Genomic DNA, 19785 nt, shown 5'->3' with positions numbered 1-19785 from the left:
GGTTCACTCCCCCCTCTCTGCACAATACCCCTCATATGAATGAAAATAACAGGTGTGCATGAAATCGCTCCAGACCCCCTGCTTTGTGCTGGTCTCACACATTATATCATCTCCTGCGTCTCATTTACATGTTGAATGCTATGATAAAGTGTTTACACCAGTCTAGTTTGCATTCAGATGTTGGGAGTACATTGTGTGAGTTCTGAACACGTCCCATTCAAGCAGAGAGAAGAATGAATAGATGAATGCATTCTATCTGTTTACTCGACATGAAGCACTTATGCTTTTGTGGAAATAGTAGCACGTTCTTACTTGGTATTTGTGATCGTCTCTCGCTGGGAAGCCAAAGTATTTCTCAGTGTGGGCCGACCCTTTATGAAAAGAAAACGGACACATTGTGAGCAGTGCTGTTGTAATTCCTTCACTATACCTTCACTCCATGTCAACAGCAGTATCTATCCTTGCACCAACCCCAGTCTCTACTAAGCAGACTTCTTCTCACTTTGATTATACATTTATTTGTGATACATTTCAAACAAACATTAACAGGGAGAAAATATGTATTCCCTTGAAACATGGATTCAGCAACGTGTTGTAATCTTTGTTAAACTGTAAGGAGGTCTGATATACCGTAGAGTCTCCAGTTGGTGATGGGAGCCACAGCGATGCCACACTGGAACATGGAGCTGTGTGAGAGGAGCAGGAGGGAGGACAGATACCCTCCGTACGCCTGGAGCAAACACAAGACAGCTGCTTTAACAAAGAAACATCATACATTGTATGTGGTTATTTAGCAATTAGATAGAAAGGTAGTGTTACCTTTCCATATACTCCAACTCTGTTGCGATCGATATAGGGAAGTCTGACCAAGTGCCTACAAATGTTGAGAGGGTTAACTACATAGCAAAGATAAAGAGAACAATTCCTAATGAGACCACATAGTAAAAGATTGTCCTTGGCTTTACAAATTCATCTGAATCATAGTACATAGTATGCCAAAGAAGTGTCTTCCTTCTAAATATTGAGATGTTCATTAACCTTTTAATTAACATGTCCTGTTAAAGCTCAAATAAAGTTCTAAAATGAAAGTTATGTAGATGTCCAGGAACTTTGCCTGACCATCATTCTGATGCCATTCCTGGAGGTTCAAACAACCTCGATATATGTTGTTACAGTCAATGGACCTATTTGTCTATTTTTTAAGATTTGTTTACACAATTTGCATTTACCAGCTTAAAAGATAATGAAAACTGAAAGTGAGTAATTTGTCAGTTAAAGAAGCCTGATACAAACAGTCATATTAACAATTTGATTCACATAGGGCAGAAAGCTCTATAGTCCGGGAGCCAAAGCCCGATTTTTGGATGAACCTTGTTTCGTCTGATAAAGTTGTTTTTTCTGCTGTTTCTTGTAGCTTGGAGGACCTCTTTAAAATACAGGAGGGTGCCCGGTGATATCCCTTGAGCATTTTCGGATATTGACCCCTACATGGCCAAAACGCCAAAATCCCAGAAAAATCAGGATTTATGAGATTTCATGCAATAATATTGAAATATATTCAAATCAAATGCATCACATTTGCCTTCCCCAATGTTTACATTCATACAGTGCCTTGTATTCTAAATTATTTAATATTAACCCTTTCAAGCTGACCCAGCAAAACATACTTTTGTAGTGCAGTGAATTATGCAAAGACAATGCGTGGCGTTTATTACCAACAACAAAAAGGAAAGGCAAGCAGATTGTTGGATAACACTTTGCTCATTATCATATAGAAATGACACATTACAAATATTGCTGATGATCATCTAGTCTTAGGATCTTGAGCATCCCACCCTGAAACATGCACAGAACATTGTGCATGGCAAACCATGCACTTTACAACTGCAATGATTGGAGTTGCAAGGGGTCTCACTCTTGCAGCCACACCTGATCATCTCCAAAATGTAATCTGGGACAAGTTTGGCATCTTCTGGTAGATGGGTTGGGATCAGTGACCTGTTACACGTATCTTTTTTTCATCCAAATTCCTCTGGGTTCAGTGCTGGCAGCAGGTTTACATTGAGATTTCACCACAACATTGCCTGAAAGTGGGCCCTCTTAGCATTCTCAATGAAGGCTTCATTTGTTGGTGCAGCAGCAAGGTTTGGAGCAGACATAAGTCCTTTTCCATTCTTTCCCCCCCAGACAAGTAGCCATAACAGGCTGAGATGAAGGCAGTGGCTTGGTCGAGGACTTGCTGGAATGGTGCATCCATGTTGCCAATGGCTGATAGTTGGTACCCAGCTTTCAGGACTTTGATGACAGAGCCTTTTCCCAACCCATAGTAAGATGCTACAGTGTCACATCCCGATATGGTATGGGCTGGTAAAAGGTTGTCGACAATTTCTGCATTTCATTTGAGAATGTTGCATGCAATCTCATAAATCCTTATTTTTCAGGGATTTGGGAATTTTGGGCATAAAGGGGTTAATATCCGAAAATGCTCAAGGGATATCACCGGGCACCCTCTTGGATTTTGAAGAGGTACCCCCAAGCTACAAGAAACAGCAGAGAAAAAAACGTTATCAGATGAAACAAGGTTCAACCCCACGGCTCCCGGACTACTATGGAAACAGGCTAAAATGCTGTGTTTCATATTTTTATCCTTTTATCCATGTCTTTATACATGCTCTTACAAACCCAAAAAACGTACCATTACACAACTAAAAAGCAACAAAATGAAGGTGACGGCTTTGTTTCCAAAGTTTTAAATGTCTGAGAACTACGGTGGCCTTCAAGCAACGTAAAAACATGAAAGATCCTCTCTAGAGTTTGGTTTATTCCTTCTGATTTTGTTATTCTTACCATTATTATGTTATTTTTATCTTCATTTTCCTTTTTATTTATATATTTATTAATCTTTGTTCAGTCCTTGTGCTTTGGCAAACATTTCCCTCCAGGACTCAATAAGGGCTGATCATATATGAAATACTAGGTATCAGTTTGGACTTCACTAAGCATCTTACAACCTTATCCACAGTTTAAGGAGCAGGTGTAAGAGAAATCTATAAGTACAATTTCGAAAGACCCCAAATCAGGCTGCTATGTGTGAGCAGATCTAACAATCAAGCCAACCTAGAGACATCAAGTGTAACTGTTGAGATACCTGATACTGAAACCTGACAAAGGACCATTGGATGTTTGGTATAATGATCTACCAACATGCAACCTACTGTAGAAGTCATTCTGTTTTACAGTTGAGCAACTTGTCCCCAGAAGTTAGTTCATTGCAAGTGGAACCCTAGGCCAACCAGGGACCTTTAGATATTTGTTCTAATGATCAACCAACTCAGAACCTATTATCAAGTATAAAGATTGAGCTACTTGTTCCCTAAAGTAGAGGACCGGCTGCCAAAACCCAGGATTGAACCAGGGTCCTTTAGATCTTCAGTCTAACCAATTGAGCTATGTTGGCACAAAATGCTACAATATGGTGGACTACAGGAAAAAAATCAAGCAACCTAAAAATATCAGAGTTTACAGAACGTACAACTTCTGCTTAAGTGACCACAGCCACAGCTTACTCCAGAGCTGTGATCTGGTCCTGGACATCCACAGTCCCCAGCCTCTGGTGGACCTCGTGCAGGACCCTCTGACCCTGGAAGCCGCTGCCCCGGCCGTCCAGACGAGCCACGATGACGCTGTCTGAGCTGACCAGCACTGAGTCCCAGCCCAGAGAGAAGCGCTCGCTCACCGCCTGGCCACCGGGGGCGCTGTCACTGTGGAGGACATGGATACTGTTTTTCTTTACCCCAATAATTCATAACAATCTTAATTTAATACATGATTCACATTAATCTGCATTATTTAACGATGAATTTAAAATGACATACACAATCAGCAGAAGTGGATGCTCCATGGATTCATCCAAAGCTATTGGGACAATTAACTCCAGACGAAGGGCTGCAAAACACAATTTCATGGTTTTAATATCATGTCATGTGCACTGTCGACTTTAACAGTTGAAACTGCTTTAAGTGAACCACAGATCAGCGGCACACATTTATCAAAATGCTGTGGACAAATCCTACAAGAGAATAGAATATTTTGCTTATTGTATTGTATAGTGTTGATGCTGGGTTTGTCATTGGGGAATTTCAATTTTTCTCGTTGAATTTTGTCATAGACATCTAAGTGTATATTCAGGACTGGTAAAATAAAATAAAAATGCAATGAAACTACTTAGGAGCTTATTTTAATAAACTGACATTACTGCACTAAACACATTTTGTTTAGGCTGTAGCTTAATTCTTTTTTTAATTCAAATTTTTTACTGTTTATTTTACAGTACTGTGTTGTATTACAGTGTTTTTGAATTAGACATATTACAGTAATCTCACTTCTGTAGTAACTTGAGAAAGATTTGGTTAAACATGTTGTAAAAAGCGAAATAATTCATTTCATCACTATGTAATAAATATACAAGTGGATGGCTGTGATAAATAAACCTTGGTAAAAAAATGGATTACAATAATCCTCGACTTATAGTGATCATACAGTCATGATCAGTGTAAGAGGTTTCCACTGTTTAACATATAACACATGTTTAACTCATAGCTTAACATTCAGTTAAGAGGAATATTCTATAATGAAGACGAGTCACATGTGAATGTTGATATGGACTTCAGGTTATTGGCCACAGTGATGTGAGAGCCGGAGAAATAAAGAGGCAGTCAGGGTGTGTGAGGTGTTAACTGGTGTGAACCAGCGCAGCAGGGAGGTCCGTACAGCACCGTCAGCTGAGGATAAGTGAGCGTGTCACATATCAGAGAGCACAGGACTGAAGACGTGAAGAAGCCAGTAAATGAGTGCTTTGTCCTCAGGCCAACACTATTGCAAGAGCACCATGACCTGAATGAGAAATATTATACAGGTGATATAACTATGGACAGGGTTGGGAGGGTTACTTTGTAAATGTAATTAGTGCCTGAATACTGAATACATGGCTCTGAAAGTAATCCGAATCCGAATACAGTTACGTGTCTTAAAAAGGTAACGTATTCAGATACAGAATACTTTTGGAATACTTTCTTTTTCCATAACAGATGGGTATGTTTTGGTGTACAGGAGACACTTATTTTACTATTTTAATGGCTTATCAAGAGCACAACTCAAACACAACATCTTGGTGTCATTCTGGACAGCTCCCTCTCATTTGCACCCCACATAAAAAACATCACCCGGACTGCATTCTTCTCCAGACTCCTGTCTCAATCCAGCACTGAAGTCCTGGTTCATGCATTCGTCACATCCCGTATTGACTATTGTAATACCATGCTCTCAGGCCTTCCCATCAAACTCCTCAATAAACTTCAAATCATTAAGAACTCTGCTGCCCGAATCATCACCCGCACCAAGTCCTCTGACCACATCACCCCCATCCTCATCCGTCTGCATTGGCTACCTGTAAAATACCGGATAGACTTCAAAAAGACTTGTACTGCACTATTCCACATCATCACTTTATTATAACTATTTTTCTTTTTGTATTGCTCTTGCTCTTATTGTTATTATGTTATTATGTTGCATTGTTGGAGAAGCCTGTGACATAAGATTTTCAACTACATAATTACTCTGTAGCTATGTCAGATTGACAATAAAGAACCTTGAACCTTGAAACCGTCCTGCTCACATTCAAACCCCTCCACAACCTGGCCCCCACCTGTCTGGCTGACCTCCTACCCCCTCTCGCTCCCTCCGCTTCTCCTCTGCTGGCCTGCTAACTGTCCCGACCCCCCGCCTAGTCACAATGGGGGCTCTGGCTTTTAGCTGCTCCCATGGAACTCTCTCCCCCTTCACATCCGACAGTCTGACACACCACATTCACGTCACTCCTCAAAACCCACCTGTTCAGATCAGCCTACTCACTGTAGTGCTATGTCTCCTGTTTCCCAACATGTTCCCTGTTATAGTCCTTTTGTACCGTCTTAAACCTTTCCTTAGAATATGTTATGAATTGTAAGGTGTCCTTGGGTGCTTTGAAAGGCGCCTCTAAATATAATGAATTATTATTCATTATTATTATTAGTATTATTATTATCTGAAACGTTGTAATAACTTTTAAAACTTTTTCCAGTCACTTGCCCCATGCATTCAGCAGCAGCAGGCCATTCACTTTGACTTTATCCCGTTATGAACAACCTGGTCTCACCAGAATGCGTGACTCCACCACGACTCCTTAACACCGCAGTGCGTGGTGGAGTCACGCACTTTGCTACATTTACGTGTCTGCACCACGCAAACAACCCCAATGTAAAGTGAATGAGGCTCCTTTGTCGTGGTGCACACACGCATTTCTACAACGTCCCGCAGTGAGCTTTTATTCTATAAAACGTTTTTAAAATCTACTTTAAAGCTTGTAGTAACTCACGGGAGGCTTCTTTTATTTTATTTGTATTCATAATCATTTTTATTTTTCGTCAGAATGTATTATGGTGCATTAGTTACGAATTTTTGTTCTCAAAAAACAGTGCATTGTGTGTAATACAACTGTGATTTTTATTAAATTAGTTCGTTTTTAAGGAAGGCCAGAGCTTCAGCTGTGTAAAATAGATTGTTCCCTTTACTTAACGTTATTTAAAAGATAATTATATTCCTATTTGATCATGTCCCCTTTATTGTATTACGGACACAGAGAGCAATGTGAGCGTCCATTCCCATTGGATAACGGAGGATTTTACACCCGGAAGTAAGTATTCTCCTTACTGTCGATTGATTTTACAGTGATATCAGCACTACTCATCAACTCAAAAACACCAGATTATCCTTGTTAATTACACAACATTGATTGGTTTAAATTGTGTGCAATGCTTTTGTAATTTTCCCCTTCGATTCGGAGAAACAAATATGTGTTCAGAGTTTAGGATGGCCGAAGACACTACACTACCCAGAATCCTCAGCTATTGTTCCGCTTTGCCTCAAGCTACTCTTTGAAAGTCATCACATGAATGCATTGTAATGAATGGTTTGGCTGCATTAAACATTACACATCTGTCGTAGTTCTTTATTTATCTACAGAGATCGGGCCTCAGAATAGACCGGAAACTATTCTTTTACCGTTCGGTTTTAATTTCACAATTTTTTGATATTATTGTTTTTTATTAACTACTAGACCGCTGGGTCATGTTAAGACCATCTTTTCTGTGTTGCTGTGGGTTTTTTTACATCGCTTTTGTGTTACAAATATCAAAACAATAACAGAATATATCCGTCGTAAACTAAACCAGAAACAGCAGTATATTTTATTTTGTTAACACTGTAAACTTGACAGCTTTTTAACCCGCACCTCCTACTGGTTAAAGCACGTTATTACACGTGTAGAGTAATTGCAATGCAGGTAGATTGTGTTGCTTTTTAATGACTGTTTTAAAATGCCTTTTTCTTAATGTCTTTCATTTTTGTAAAGCACTTTTGAATGTGTTATATTTGATGAAAACATTTAAATATTAAGAGTACATACTCTTAATATAGTGGGAAAGTGGAAGGTCAATGATAGAAATAATATAGAATAGAAAATATCAAGAAGATACTGTAAGTGATCTCTACAATAAAACAGTTTAGTGCCTGATAGGAGGATGTGCAAAACAGACAAACTAATAAGGCTTTATTTAAACATTAAAGAATACTTTAGGTTAAGGTCTTCTTTTAAATAAGAAAAAAGCTTTGGGGGTATCTACAGATATTAAGCCTGACAAAGTACTTAACGTCTAATATATTGCATGGTTTGTTTTGGAACTTGACAATCAACTTTCCTGCAATGTTAACTATGTTGAAGCACTTATTTTAACTGATATTATACATATTAATTATACTCTTATAAGATGTATGTAGATAGTATAAGAAATGTGCAGAATATGTTTAATGGTGGAGGTACACAGATATCGATAGATGTCTTGTAATGCACTGTTGAGGAACCTGTGACCCAAGTTTTTCATGCATTGCATAACTACACTGTAGTTGTGTATATGATATGTCAATGAACCTTAGAAAATCTTGAAATCTTGAAAGGGATGTGCAAAATAGCCATTATATACAGTTTTCAATTAACTATTAGTAGAGAATAACGAGTAATGAATATACTTTATAGGGATCTGCAGATAAATATTTAGCCTTCTCAAGCACCCACTACCAAATATCTCCTGATTGTTGGCACTTGACAATCACCTTCACTGAATTTTACTCAGGTGTAACTAAAGTCTGATTTAAGGGTTGTTTATATTTCACATCATTAATCCAAATCTGTAAAGTAACTAAAATAAATGTAGTGGAGTAAAAATACCAGGTTAACCTTAAAGAAAGCCCTCAGGGTTATAAAAGACCCCCATCACCCCAGCCACAAACTGTTCTGTCTGCTGCCGTCTGGCAGGCGGTACCGCAGCATCCGGACTAAAACCACCAGACTCAGGGACAGCTTCATCCCACAGGCCATAAGACTATTAAACACCTGAACTTTGAAACAACATCCATAACATTCATCTGGCTGCTACTTAGAAATTATTTATCTAATATATCATATTCCAATCACTTGTATATAGACTCCTATTGCACTATTTCACTTTTTACTATTTTACTATTTTTCTTTTTGTATTTACTGCACTATTTTTTCTGTGTATCTGTTTTATTGTGTTGCACTGTTGGAGGAGCCTGTGACCTAAGGGGGGGGGGGGGGGGGTAGGACACGTTCTAAGCACATGGTGTAGTCCCATAGCTGAGGATTCTGGGTAGTGTAGTGTCTTCTGCCATCCACACACTATGAACAAATATTTGTTTCTCCGAATCGAAAGGGGAAAATACAAAAGCATTGCACACAATTTAAACCAATCAATGTTGTGTAATTAACAAGGATAATCTGGTGTTTTTGAGTCGATGAGTAGTGCAGATATCACTGTAAATAAAATCAATCGACAGTAAGGAGAATACTTACTTCCGGGTGTAAAATCCTCCGTTATCCAATGGGAATGGACGCTCATCGCTCTTTGGGTCCATAATACAATAAAGGGGACATGATCAAATAGGAATATAATTATCTTTTAAATAACGTTAACTAAAGGGAACAATCTATTTGACACAGCTGAAGCTCTGGCCTTCCTTAAAAACGAACTAATTTAATAAAAATCACAGTTGTATTACACACAATGCACTGTGTTTGGTAAATAATGGTAAATAAATGCACCATAATACATTCTGACGAAAAATAAAAATGATTATGAATACAAATAAAATAAAAGAAGCCTCCCGTGAGTTACTACAAGCTATAAAGTAGATTTTAAAAACGTTTTATAGAATAAAAGCTCACTGCGGGACATTGTAGAAATGCGTGTGTGCACCACGACAAAGGAGCCTCATTCACTTTACATTGGGGTTGTTTGCGTGGTGCAGACACGTAAATGTAGCAAAGTTCGTGACTCCACCACGCACTGCGGTGTTAAGGAGTCGTGGTGGAGTCACGCATTCTGGTGAGACCAGGTTGGTTATGAAATGTCATCATTTCAACAATAAAGAAATGCTACATAAACGTTATCTTGAACATTTTATCGAACCATCTCCGTTTCTAACTAAGAGATCTCTCTCTCTCATCTGCGTGGCCTCACAGACACGCTGCATCAATATATTGACTTACTATCTCAATATATTGACTTAGCTATCTTAATATATTGACTTACTATCTCAATATATTGACTTACTATCTCAATATATTGACTTAGCTATCTCAATATATTGACTTACTATCTCAATATATTGACTTACTATCTCAATATATTGACTTACTATCTCAATATATTGACTTAGCTATCTCAATATATTGACTTACTATCTCAATATATTGACTTACTATCTCAATATATTGACTTACTATCTCAATATATTGACTTAGAGTTTTTCCTCAATAACCCTCTAATTAGTCCTTAGTTATTGCAAGTAAGGAAGTTGTTGTACATGAGCTTTGGTCTTAATATGCTCTCCTCAATATGTCAAAATTAGGTATTTCTATCTAAGAACATCTTCCCTATTCTAAAGTGAAGTCTTGTTCATAACCAATAAGCTAGTAGTTTGACTAAGTATTCTAAAGTTGCCTCCTCTTCACACTTTGTAAATACATTATAGCACACAACTACTGAAATTAACCTCAACAGCACATGAACAAAGTAGGCTCACGTTGAAATGTCTGTTTTATTAATGAACCACTAAAGAGAGGTTCAGACACATACCAAAACATGTCAAGTTTCTCCAAGGCTGAGAACACATATGCAGCCTGTACTTTTTAATAGAAACTGATTTTTAACAGAGTTTATGTATTTATGATCATACTGTGTGACCTGCTTGTATGTACTTACACAACAGGTGTACTGTTCTCTCTATGTGTTACTGTCTCATAGATTAAACAGCCAGCCAAACTCTTTTGAGAGCCAGGGAATGAGCAGCCATGCTCCTTTATTGACTTATTTGCAGTCCACTGACATTCAAACGGAGTGAAACTATAAAAAAATAAGTTACAAGGCACTTAATGATCTCATACATGCAAGTGTAACATACACAGATTACTTGTAGAATATGGTCATGTAGAATCAGGCATTAATACGTGTTTTATAATGACTAATAAAGAGCCATTATACTGCTAATATGCATGTTAATTAACAACTAGTTGATGGTGAATTTGTGTACCTTAATATGAAGTTGTACCGCTTATATGATGAACATTGATGTCTATGTGCCTTATTCTGTATTTGACATAATTGTTTCAATGCAAAAATATATATATAACTCAATATATTGAGATAGCTAAGTCAATATATTGACTTACAGGATTTATTTTTATTTTTTCCTGTGGCGCAAACAGGCTTCCATAGAATACAGTTACTTGATTTTTATATTCTGATTACGTAACGTCGTTACATTTCGTTACAACCCAACCCTGACTATGGATGTATACAGAGAAAAGGCAGGGCCTTGTTCATTGATATCAAAGTTGCTCAGTGGAGCATAATTTTTTTGCCCAATGATGTCACAAACTGACACAGAAGTGTTGTACCACCGTTTGGCCACTAGTCAAATTTGCTTCAACACCTGACTCACTTCCTGGAGCTGGGATTGAACCCCCACAGTACTCCTGAAAAGAACATGGTTGTTGATGGGAAACAGGCCTGTCTGAGTTTTAATGACAGGACTCCCAGGTGACTGTGTTTCTACTCAAAAGGCCTTTAATCTGTTTTACATTGTCTCTAATTGTGAACACAGATTGGAGAAAGGAAGCCATATGGCAAACTGTCCCCTCTAATTGAAACAATATATGGCTGCCTTTCTGATTCCAGGTCTGTTTCATAATCATCTCAAAGAGCTGCACCTGTTAGCTCTGTGCTGTGTATCCGGATCTGCATATCTGACGTACTGTATAGATGTGACTGATCCTGATTGTCCCGATGATGGGCGGGTACTGTCCTGCAAACTATTACTGTCACCAGCAAGTCAACGGGTTCTAGTTCGCTCAGTACCATGTTAAAAAGAAACTAAGGTTTCATTGGTGGAGGACTGGAAAAACCTAATTTCCAAGGTAGATTATTTCCTGCAAGGCTGATATCTTGGCCACATATTTGTTCCAAAAATGTGTTTTTTTTTTTACATGTACTGTACACTTGTGGATAGCAAATACAAAAAAGATATTTAGGTGATTACATTTTATATTTCTCTAAAACATGTTTGCTGAATTGGAGTTCAATTTTAACTGAGTACCAACACAGTCAAAAAGTCTCAAGCAGCTTAGTTATGTACTAATATGTCTTTATTTGCTGCCGCTGACCTTGTGACTAGTCAGTATTGCAGGGGACAAAGGACCAAGGACTGTAAACTTGACAGATAATAGAAGATGTTAAATACTTTAGGTGGAGCACTTTGCTTGGGATTGCTGTGTACGTTCCCATTTTAGCCAAAATATAGTGACTGTGCTCAGTGCAGACTCTAGAGTCTGTGGGGGCCCTAGGCAAACATTCACTGGGGGCCCCTCGAACCAGCTTCTCATCACCACGCACAGCCCCCGGAGCGGAGCAAGGCAACGAAATTTAAGATAAGAAGCAGCATTTTACGGCGCGCTATGCATGGGGCCGCCTTGAGGGGGTTTCCCGACATGTCGTTGCAGTAAATTAAAGGGTGTTTCATGTTATCGTTGCTGTGGACCTTCTTAATCTACCTTCTTTGGGGGCCAACTTCTGGTCCTGGGCCCCAAGCAGTTGCCTGCCTTGCCTGTCCGCAAGCGGCGGCCCTGACTGTGCTCAGAACGATAGCTCATCACAGTAATGTGATCTTCTTGACCTGTTTTAACGCCTTGAGTTACATTGACAGATAAAGTCACTTATGCCAATACTCTTTTTTCTGAAGGGGATGTGCATAATGCTGTCACGACACGACACCTGTCATTAACATGCACGAGTCAGCATGGATGTTTATCACTGTTGTCATTAATTGTCATTTGATACATTTTGAGGTCCTGCTAAATGAAGAGTAATCATTATGTAATGCTATATCTAGCCGTTATATGATGGGTTGCAATACTGAATTTTAACATAAAGTTGGTTCTTCAGAGCCCATTTTATAACTCTGTAATGTAAAAAAGAATAAAGATAACAACGAGTTGGATGATACGTGGTGATAGTGGTGGTAATAATGATAACATGAAGCAAGGTAAATAATAAAATAAACATATTAAAGTCTTGCACATTGTTAAATATGATTGCAATGTCATACCAAAGTTGTTGATTTGTACAATTCTTCTTTCCCACTTTGGCATTCTCCTGTTTTTGAGAGCAAGTCTTAGCACCGTGTTGGCCTCAACAGTCTTGTGCTCTGTGAAAAAAAGGGCCAGAATTATAACTACTTTAGTTTGAAGAAAACTGGAAGCTGCAACACTAACAATGGAGAGTTCTGAATCACTTATTCATTTCATTTCCTGCTAGCCTATAAGCTGTTGAGAAATGATGAAAACATGTATATGTCAAACATACTTACAATCAGCTAGACAAGAAACTGTTAGACAAATGTAAAGTACAAATCAGCATAGAAACTAAAGATGTGATATGATGAGAATACAAAAAGTAACTTCCAATGGTGAGCCTGTGTGAGTGGGGGAAGGGTTGGGGTCATAAGTACTGTAAACATCTTCTGTTGATTTAGCGCTTTATCTCAGCTGATTTTAGTCACTCAATTTCCCAACATTTGATTAATTCTCTTTTTTGGCATACTGGCAAACATTTGCATCTATAATACATAACTATACCTGATGCAATTTGGTAAAATAACTAAACAGTAAATAGGTTCTTAGTACTGAGTACTTACTGGTCATATCACTCAGTCTGTGAAAAGTAGTTCTGGGTATTCCAGGACCTGGAGGGAAAAAATGAAACTGTATCACATATTTTATCAAAGATGTTAAGTGTTTCTGAGACAGTGAAACTGAACAAATAAAAAATAAGAACATATCATAAATTGATGAGGCAATAGGCTGCAGATTGTACATTTTTATGTAATTATAGTTTTCTGTTAGAACTCTTATATGTGAGATAAAGACAGAAGAGATATTTTGTTAAAATAATATTTCAGCCTGCATGAATAAATACATGTGATACACCGAGTCAACTTAGCAAACATGATGAATGGAGAACACTCATACAGAACATAATAAAGGTACAAAGAGTATTTACTAATGATTTAACCTTTGTGTATTCACATCTTCCACTGCACTGTAACTTGTATTCATGTACCTGTGTTATTCATGTTTTATTATCTTAGCTTTTTAATGTTTATAATGTGTTTTATGCTTTTAATGTCTTTCATTTTTATATAGCACTTTGAAGTGCAATATAAAAGGGCCTTGCCTTTGTGACAAAATGACCAATGTGAGTGTGTTAAAAGTGAACCAAAGTAGAAGCTGCTGTGAGTTAGTGTCACACAGTGATGATGTCACAGCCGGTCACAGTGGTACCTCTGCCGTTCAGCAGGACGTTCTGATACTGAGGGCTGATGGAGGCGTCGTAGTACGAGCACTTTGATTTGAAGAGAGCGCAGGAGAGGCACTCTTTATGAAACGGGTCCACAGTGGAGACTCTGTGAGGATGAGAGAAGCTGATTGAAATCTTCTCACACAATGGGAGGCGTGTGGCGCAGTGGGTTAATGCGCTGATCATCGAATCAGAGGATAGCAAGTTTGAGTCCCACTGCAGTCAGCATGTCGTTGTGTCCCTGAGACACTTCACCCCAAATTGCTCCTGTGGGGATTGCCCACAGTATTGAGTATGTAAGTCGCTTTGGATAAAAGCGTCTAACAAGTAACATATAAAAAAACAAAACAATCAGTTTCTAACCGGCAGGATAAGACAAACTCAATGAAAATGTGTTTTTAATTTATGGAATTTAAGTATACATGATGCTAGGAGAGACATCCTGTGTCTGTATACGTGAAACAGACATAACAACATATTTACATAATATTCTCTGCATACTGTCATTTTCTAATGGTTGAGAGTTGGCTGTTGCTGATTGGATTAAATCAGTTCCTTAAACCCTCTTCCTCCGTGGCTTAATAGCAGCTTTATCGCCCCCAGCTGTTTATCTTTATGGACCAACTCCTCATATTCACGTAACAGGAGTTCATGGAAATGCATATTATTTATTTTCTTTTGCAGATTTACAAAAATAGTTCTTAAATGTGCGCTTCAATCAGATGGAAACTAGTCTATAAAACTCACTTGTTAGGGCAAAACAAAATAGTTAAAACCATTTTGTTCTCTAATATGACAATAAAGATCTCATTGAGAGTGGTGTTGATCCAACTCTCAGCAAAAAAGCAAATAACTGAATTCCCTAAAATGTCAAAATGTTTGTCAATAAAAACAATACTTTTTCCCCATCTAATGTATGTGGATATATTACCTGTACAATTGTTGTTGGGTTGACCCTTCCTCTGAACTCAGAAAGTATCTGAAAAACATCAAATTAACCTTTTATTCCCAAGTTTATATTGAATTATACATAAATATACCACTTTGTGTTGTATGGTGTCAATAACGGCTGCTTACACTGAGTGTGTGTTCTCATCATAGGCCAGAATGTGAGACACCTCCCAGCTTCCTGAGGTGAGGTGGCGCAGGTTGACCTCTTGACCTTCAGACTGAGGAGCAGCACAGCAGGTTAACATCACCTCACATGCCCTACATGCTGAGGTTTTCTTTAATTTCACCCAGCTCTTACTTTCAATCTCAAACTCTTGTTCCACTCATTATCTCTGGAGAGATGAAATGAGTCTGCAGAGCCTCCGGTTCATCTAATGTACAACTCTCATTCAGTTATTCCTAATCCACTGGTGTTTCAGTAAATGTAGTAAGAATATCATTTAAAATAGAATCATATGAACAGTATTAATAATGTAAAGGCCTTTGGGAGAGATAAGAGGACTAAAAGAAGAAATACACATTTAACAGTTAAAGCACCTCAATGATTGGATTCATTTCATTAAAAGTTAGTAGTAGTTTTACTTGGTTAGAGATCATGGTGATGTGGTTGAATGTCCCGTGGCCACCTTGTTTTAATGGCAAAGTGATGAAGAATGTTGTACAATCCATGGAAAATACTGGCTCTTCATTCTGGGAAAAAATGATAGAAACTGCCATTAATAGTTGTTGCTTTAGTAGAACAACAAGCTCCTGGAACAGGGAACCAGAAACAGTTGCATGTTAAATGTTTTTATTAGTGGGTTAAATGAAAATGTAAAACACATTTTCATGTCCTGAGTTCAAAAAGCTACAGGCTGCTTTCTAGCTTTTGTAGTTTGCCATGAGAAGACATATCCTGCTGATGTTCAGGTGTATATCAGTATGTAGTGTCTCTACTTTAAAGAGTCCTCTCCTGCTGATGTTCAGGTGTATATCAGTATGTAGTGTCTCTACTTTAAAGAGTCCTCTCCTGCTGATGTTCAGGTGTATATCAGTATGTAGTGTCTCTACTTTAAAGAGTCCTCTCCTGCTGATGTTCAGGTGTATATCAGTATGTAGTGTCTCTACTTTAAAGAGTCCTCTCTTGCTGATGTTCAGGTGTATATCAGTATGTAGTGTCTCTACTTTAAACAGTCCTCTCCTGCTGATGTTCAGGTGTATATCAGTATGTAGTGCCTCTACTTTAAAGAGTCCTCTCCTGCTGATGTTCAGGTGTATATCAGTATGTAGTGTCTCTACTTTAAAGAGTCCTCTCTTGCTGATGTTCAGGTGTATATCAGTATGTAGTGTCTCTACTTTAAAGAGTCCTCTCCTGCTGATGTTCAGGTGTATATCAGTATGTAGTGTCTCTACTTTAAAGAGTCCTCTCCTGCTGATGTTCAGGTGTATATCAGTATGTAGTGTCTCTACTTTAAAGAGTCCTCTCCTGCTGATGTTCAGGTGTATATCAGTATGTAGTGTCTCTACTTTAAAGAGTCCTCTCCTGCTGATGTTCAGGTGTATCTCAGTATGTAGTGTCTCTACTTTAAAGAGTCCTCTCCTGCTGATGTTCAGGTGTATATCAGTATGTAGTGTCTCTACTTTAAAGAGTCCTCTCCTGCTGATGTTCAGGTGTATATCAGTATGTAGTGTCTCTACTTTAAAGAGTCCTCTCCTGCTGATGTTCAGGTGTATATCAGTATCTAGTGTCTCTACTTTAAAGAGTCCTCTCCTGCTGATGTTCAGGTGTATATCAGTATGTAGTGTCTCTACTTTAAAGAGTCCTCTCCTGCTGATGTTCAGGTGTATATCAGTATGTAGTGTCTCTACTTTAAAGAGTCCTCTCCTGCTGATGTTCAGGTGTATATCAGTATGTAGTGTCTCTACTTTAAAGAGTCCTCTCCTGCTGATGTTCAGGTGTATATCAGTATGTAGTGTCTCTACTTTAAAGAGTCCTCTCCTGCTGATGTTCAGGTGTATATCAGTATGTAGTGTCTCTACTTTAAAGAGTCCTCTCCTGCTGATGTTCAGGTGTATATCAGTATGTAGTGTCTCTACTTTAAAGAGTCCTCTCCTGCTGATGTTCAGGTGTATATCAGTATGTAGTGTCTCTACTTTAAAGAGTCCTCTCCTGCTGATGTTCAGGTGTATATCAGTATGTAGTGTCTCTACTTTAAAGAGTCCTCTCCTGCTGATGTTCAGGTGTATATCAGTATGTAGTGTCTCTACTTTAAAGAGTCCTCTCCTGCTGATGTTCAGGTGTATATCAGTATGTAGTGTCTCTACTTTAAAGAGTCCTCTCCTGCTGATGTTCAGGTGTATATCAGTATGTAGTGTCTCTACTTTAAAGAGTCCTCTCCTGCTGATGTTCAGGTGTATATCAGTATGTAGTGTCTCTACTTTAAAGAGTCCTCTCCTGCTGATGTTCAGGTGTATATCAGTATGTAGTGTCTCTACTTTAAAGAGTCCTCTCCTGCTGATGTTCAGGTGTATATCAGTATGTAGTGTCTCTACTTTAAAGAGTCCTCTCCTGCTGATGTTCAGGTGTATATCAGTATGTAGTGTCTCTACTTTAAAGAGTCCTCTCCTGCTGATGTTCAGGTGTATATCAGTATGTAGTGTCTCTACTTTAAAGAGTCCTCTCCTGCTGATGTTCAGGTGTATATCAGTATGTAGTGTCTCTACTTTAAAGAGTCCTCTCCTGCTGATGTTCAGGTGTATATCAGTATGTAGTGTCTCTACTTTAAAGAGTCCTCTCCTGCTGATGTTCAGGTGTATATCAGTATGTAGTGTCTCTACTTTAAAGAGTCCTCTCCTGCTGATGTTCAGGTGTATATCAGTATGTAGTGTCTCTACTTTAAAGAGTCCTCTCCTGCTGATGTTCAGGTGTATATCAGTATGTAGTGTCTCTACTTTAAAGAGTCCTCTCCTGCTGATGTTCAGGTGTATATCAGTATGTAGTGTCTCTACTGGGACATGTCTCCATGCTTTAATGTTCAAAAAGCTCTTTATTTTTCTCATACTGCCTGTGCTGCAGCACCTCTTTTCACCCTATGGTGACACAGGGGATTTTAGCCTTTGCAGACCATTTACATGCACAAATACATATAGAACACACTACAGGAAAGGGAACACCCCTAAAGCAAACTACTGCCTCTTTAATACATCATACTTTGATTAAAAAACCTCCCTGTTTTCTGATCTGCTCTACTCTTAAGTAGCTCTTGATGGATTTCTTTTACTGCAATTCTTTTTTTACTCTTGGCTGTTATTTCAGATTCAGAAAACTTTCCCTTTGAACACTAACATTGTCCTTAACCCAGTGTTTCTCAATATTTTCAAAATGTGGTGTTGTTCTAATTGTTAAAATAAGTTCACTTTCCGCACTTAATTAGAAAACTTACATAACAAAATTATCCGACGGAATGTAAGCTAGCTAACAGTGGCAAAATGTTAGGTTGCATTCACATCAGCAGAGGTCCCACGGCCCAACTGCACCGACGCGCTCCCTCAGCGGTGCACAGCACTCCTAATGGTTGCAGAGCACTGATCAGATCCTTTCAACTTTGAACTTGATTGCCACTGACTCTTCGACGCAAACTAATTCAGCGGCGCAGGCTAGCAGGGGAGGTAACCATAGAAACACAACAAGCTAGCTGCTTTCATTGCAAGAACTTGCGCCCAGCGTCGCCGTGAGCTGAGAGAAAATCACATATAATGTTAACGGAGATTTGTTTACAACCTGATGATATTCAAACATAACTTCTATTATTGGATTCAGACACACATTTAGTACTACCAGTCCGACCAGTGTGTCCCAGTGCATTATGAGAATAGATGCCTTAAACCAGGGGTTCCCAACCCCCGGGCCGCGGAGGTGTTACTGCTGGGCCGTATCGTAATATTTGCAGAATTATAAATATATAAAAATATTTTATCATAATTTTCGCACCAATAGCAGTCATATTATTTCATCCAGTAGCCTAGTTAAACTTCCACCAGAAAACAGTTGAAAATGGCTTTTATGATGTTCCGAGGGATTCGGCGGCTCAGCCTAAGGTCTCAGCCTCTTGTGCGCACAAAAAAGTTACCGGTGCGCCAAGTAGGAAGAGGAGCACACAGGAGACAACCGTTTCATTGCAGACTGTTATGTTTATGTGGGGAAATGGTGGTGCATACATTATTTGAGATATACTTCAAACTCGGACTTCATTTTAAGGACATGTCGGGGGTGTAGAGCTATTTGTTTAAGCACCGGATTGGCAAAACAGGAGAGTAAACCAGTCTGCCTTGATCTATGAATTCATGTCCGGGACTCTCACAGTATCTGCTGCCCGCAGCTGCTTTATAGAAGGAAAGCACACACACACGCACACGCACGCACGCACACACACACACACACACACACACACACACACACACACACACACACACACACACACACACACACACACACACACACACACACACACACACACACACACACACACACACACACACACACACACACACACACACACACACACACACACACACACACACACACACTCCCTGGCGACCGGACATCTCCTTCATAATGCGTCTTCTCCTAGTTTTCCCAGCATTCACTGGATTATCCATAAATCATACAAACAAAACCAAAACGTTGATTTATCTGTTTTCCCGTTTTGGTTAAAAAACTGAATAACGTCGGTTTTTTGGTTTTCCGTTTTTCTGTTTTTCCGAAAAACAAAAAAATTACACCGGTTCTTTTTTTGTTTTAAACGTTGTTAATATGTTTTGGATGCAT

General features: G+C 38.7%; 1 protein-coding gene across 1 annotated transcript in view; it reads right to left on the bottom strand.

The window, feature by feature from the left end:
* The window catches only part of LOC117485845 (inactive dipeptidyl peptidase 10-like), a 96866-nt gene that overhangs the window by 7429 nt on the left and 69652 nt on the right, over positions 1-19785 (bottom strand). The window contains exons 13-23 of the mRNA XM_034134552.1: positions 15561-15668; positions 15105-15196; positions 14959-15006; positions 14012-14133; positions 13366-13413; positions 12778-12876; positions 3876-3945; positions 3567-3761; positions 820-874; positions 631-730; positions 313-371 (exon numbers count right to left, since the gene is read on the bottom strand). Of these exons, the coding sequence (XP_033990443.1) occupies positions 313-371; positions 631-730; positions 820-874; positions 3567-3761; positions 3876-3945; positions 12778-12876; positions 13366-13413; positions 14012-14133; positions 14959-15006; positions 15105-15196; positions 15561-15668 (996 nt within the window). The remainder of the gene's footprint in view (positions 1-312; positions 372-630; positions 731-819; positions 875-3566; positions 3762-3875; positions 3946-12777; positions 12877-13365; positions 13414-14011; positions 14134-14958; positions 15007-15104; positions 15197-15560; positions 15669-19785) is intronic.

This window comes from Trematomus bernacchii, unplaced genomic scaffold (assembly GCF_902827165.1).
Source record: "Trematomus bernacchii unplaced genomic scaffold, fTreBer1.1, whole genome shotgun sequence".
Classification (NCBI taxonomy): Eukaryota; Metazoa; Chordata; class Actinopteri; order Perciformes; family Nototheniidae; genus Trematomus; species Trematomus bernacchii.
The sequence above is the reverse complement of the archived record's forward strand: the minus strand, read 5'-3'. Positions and strand labels throughout refer to the sequence as shown.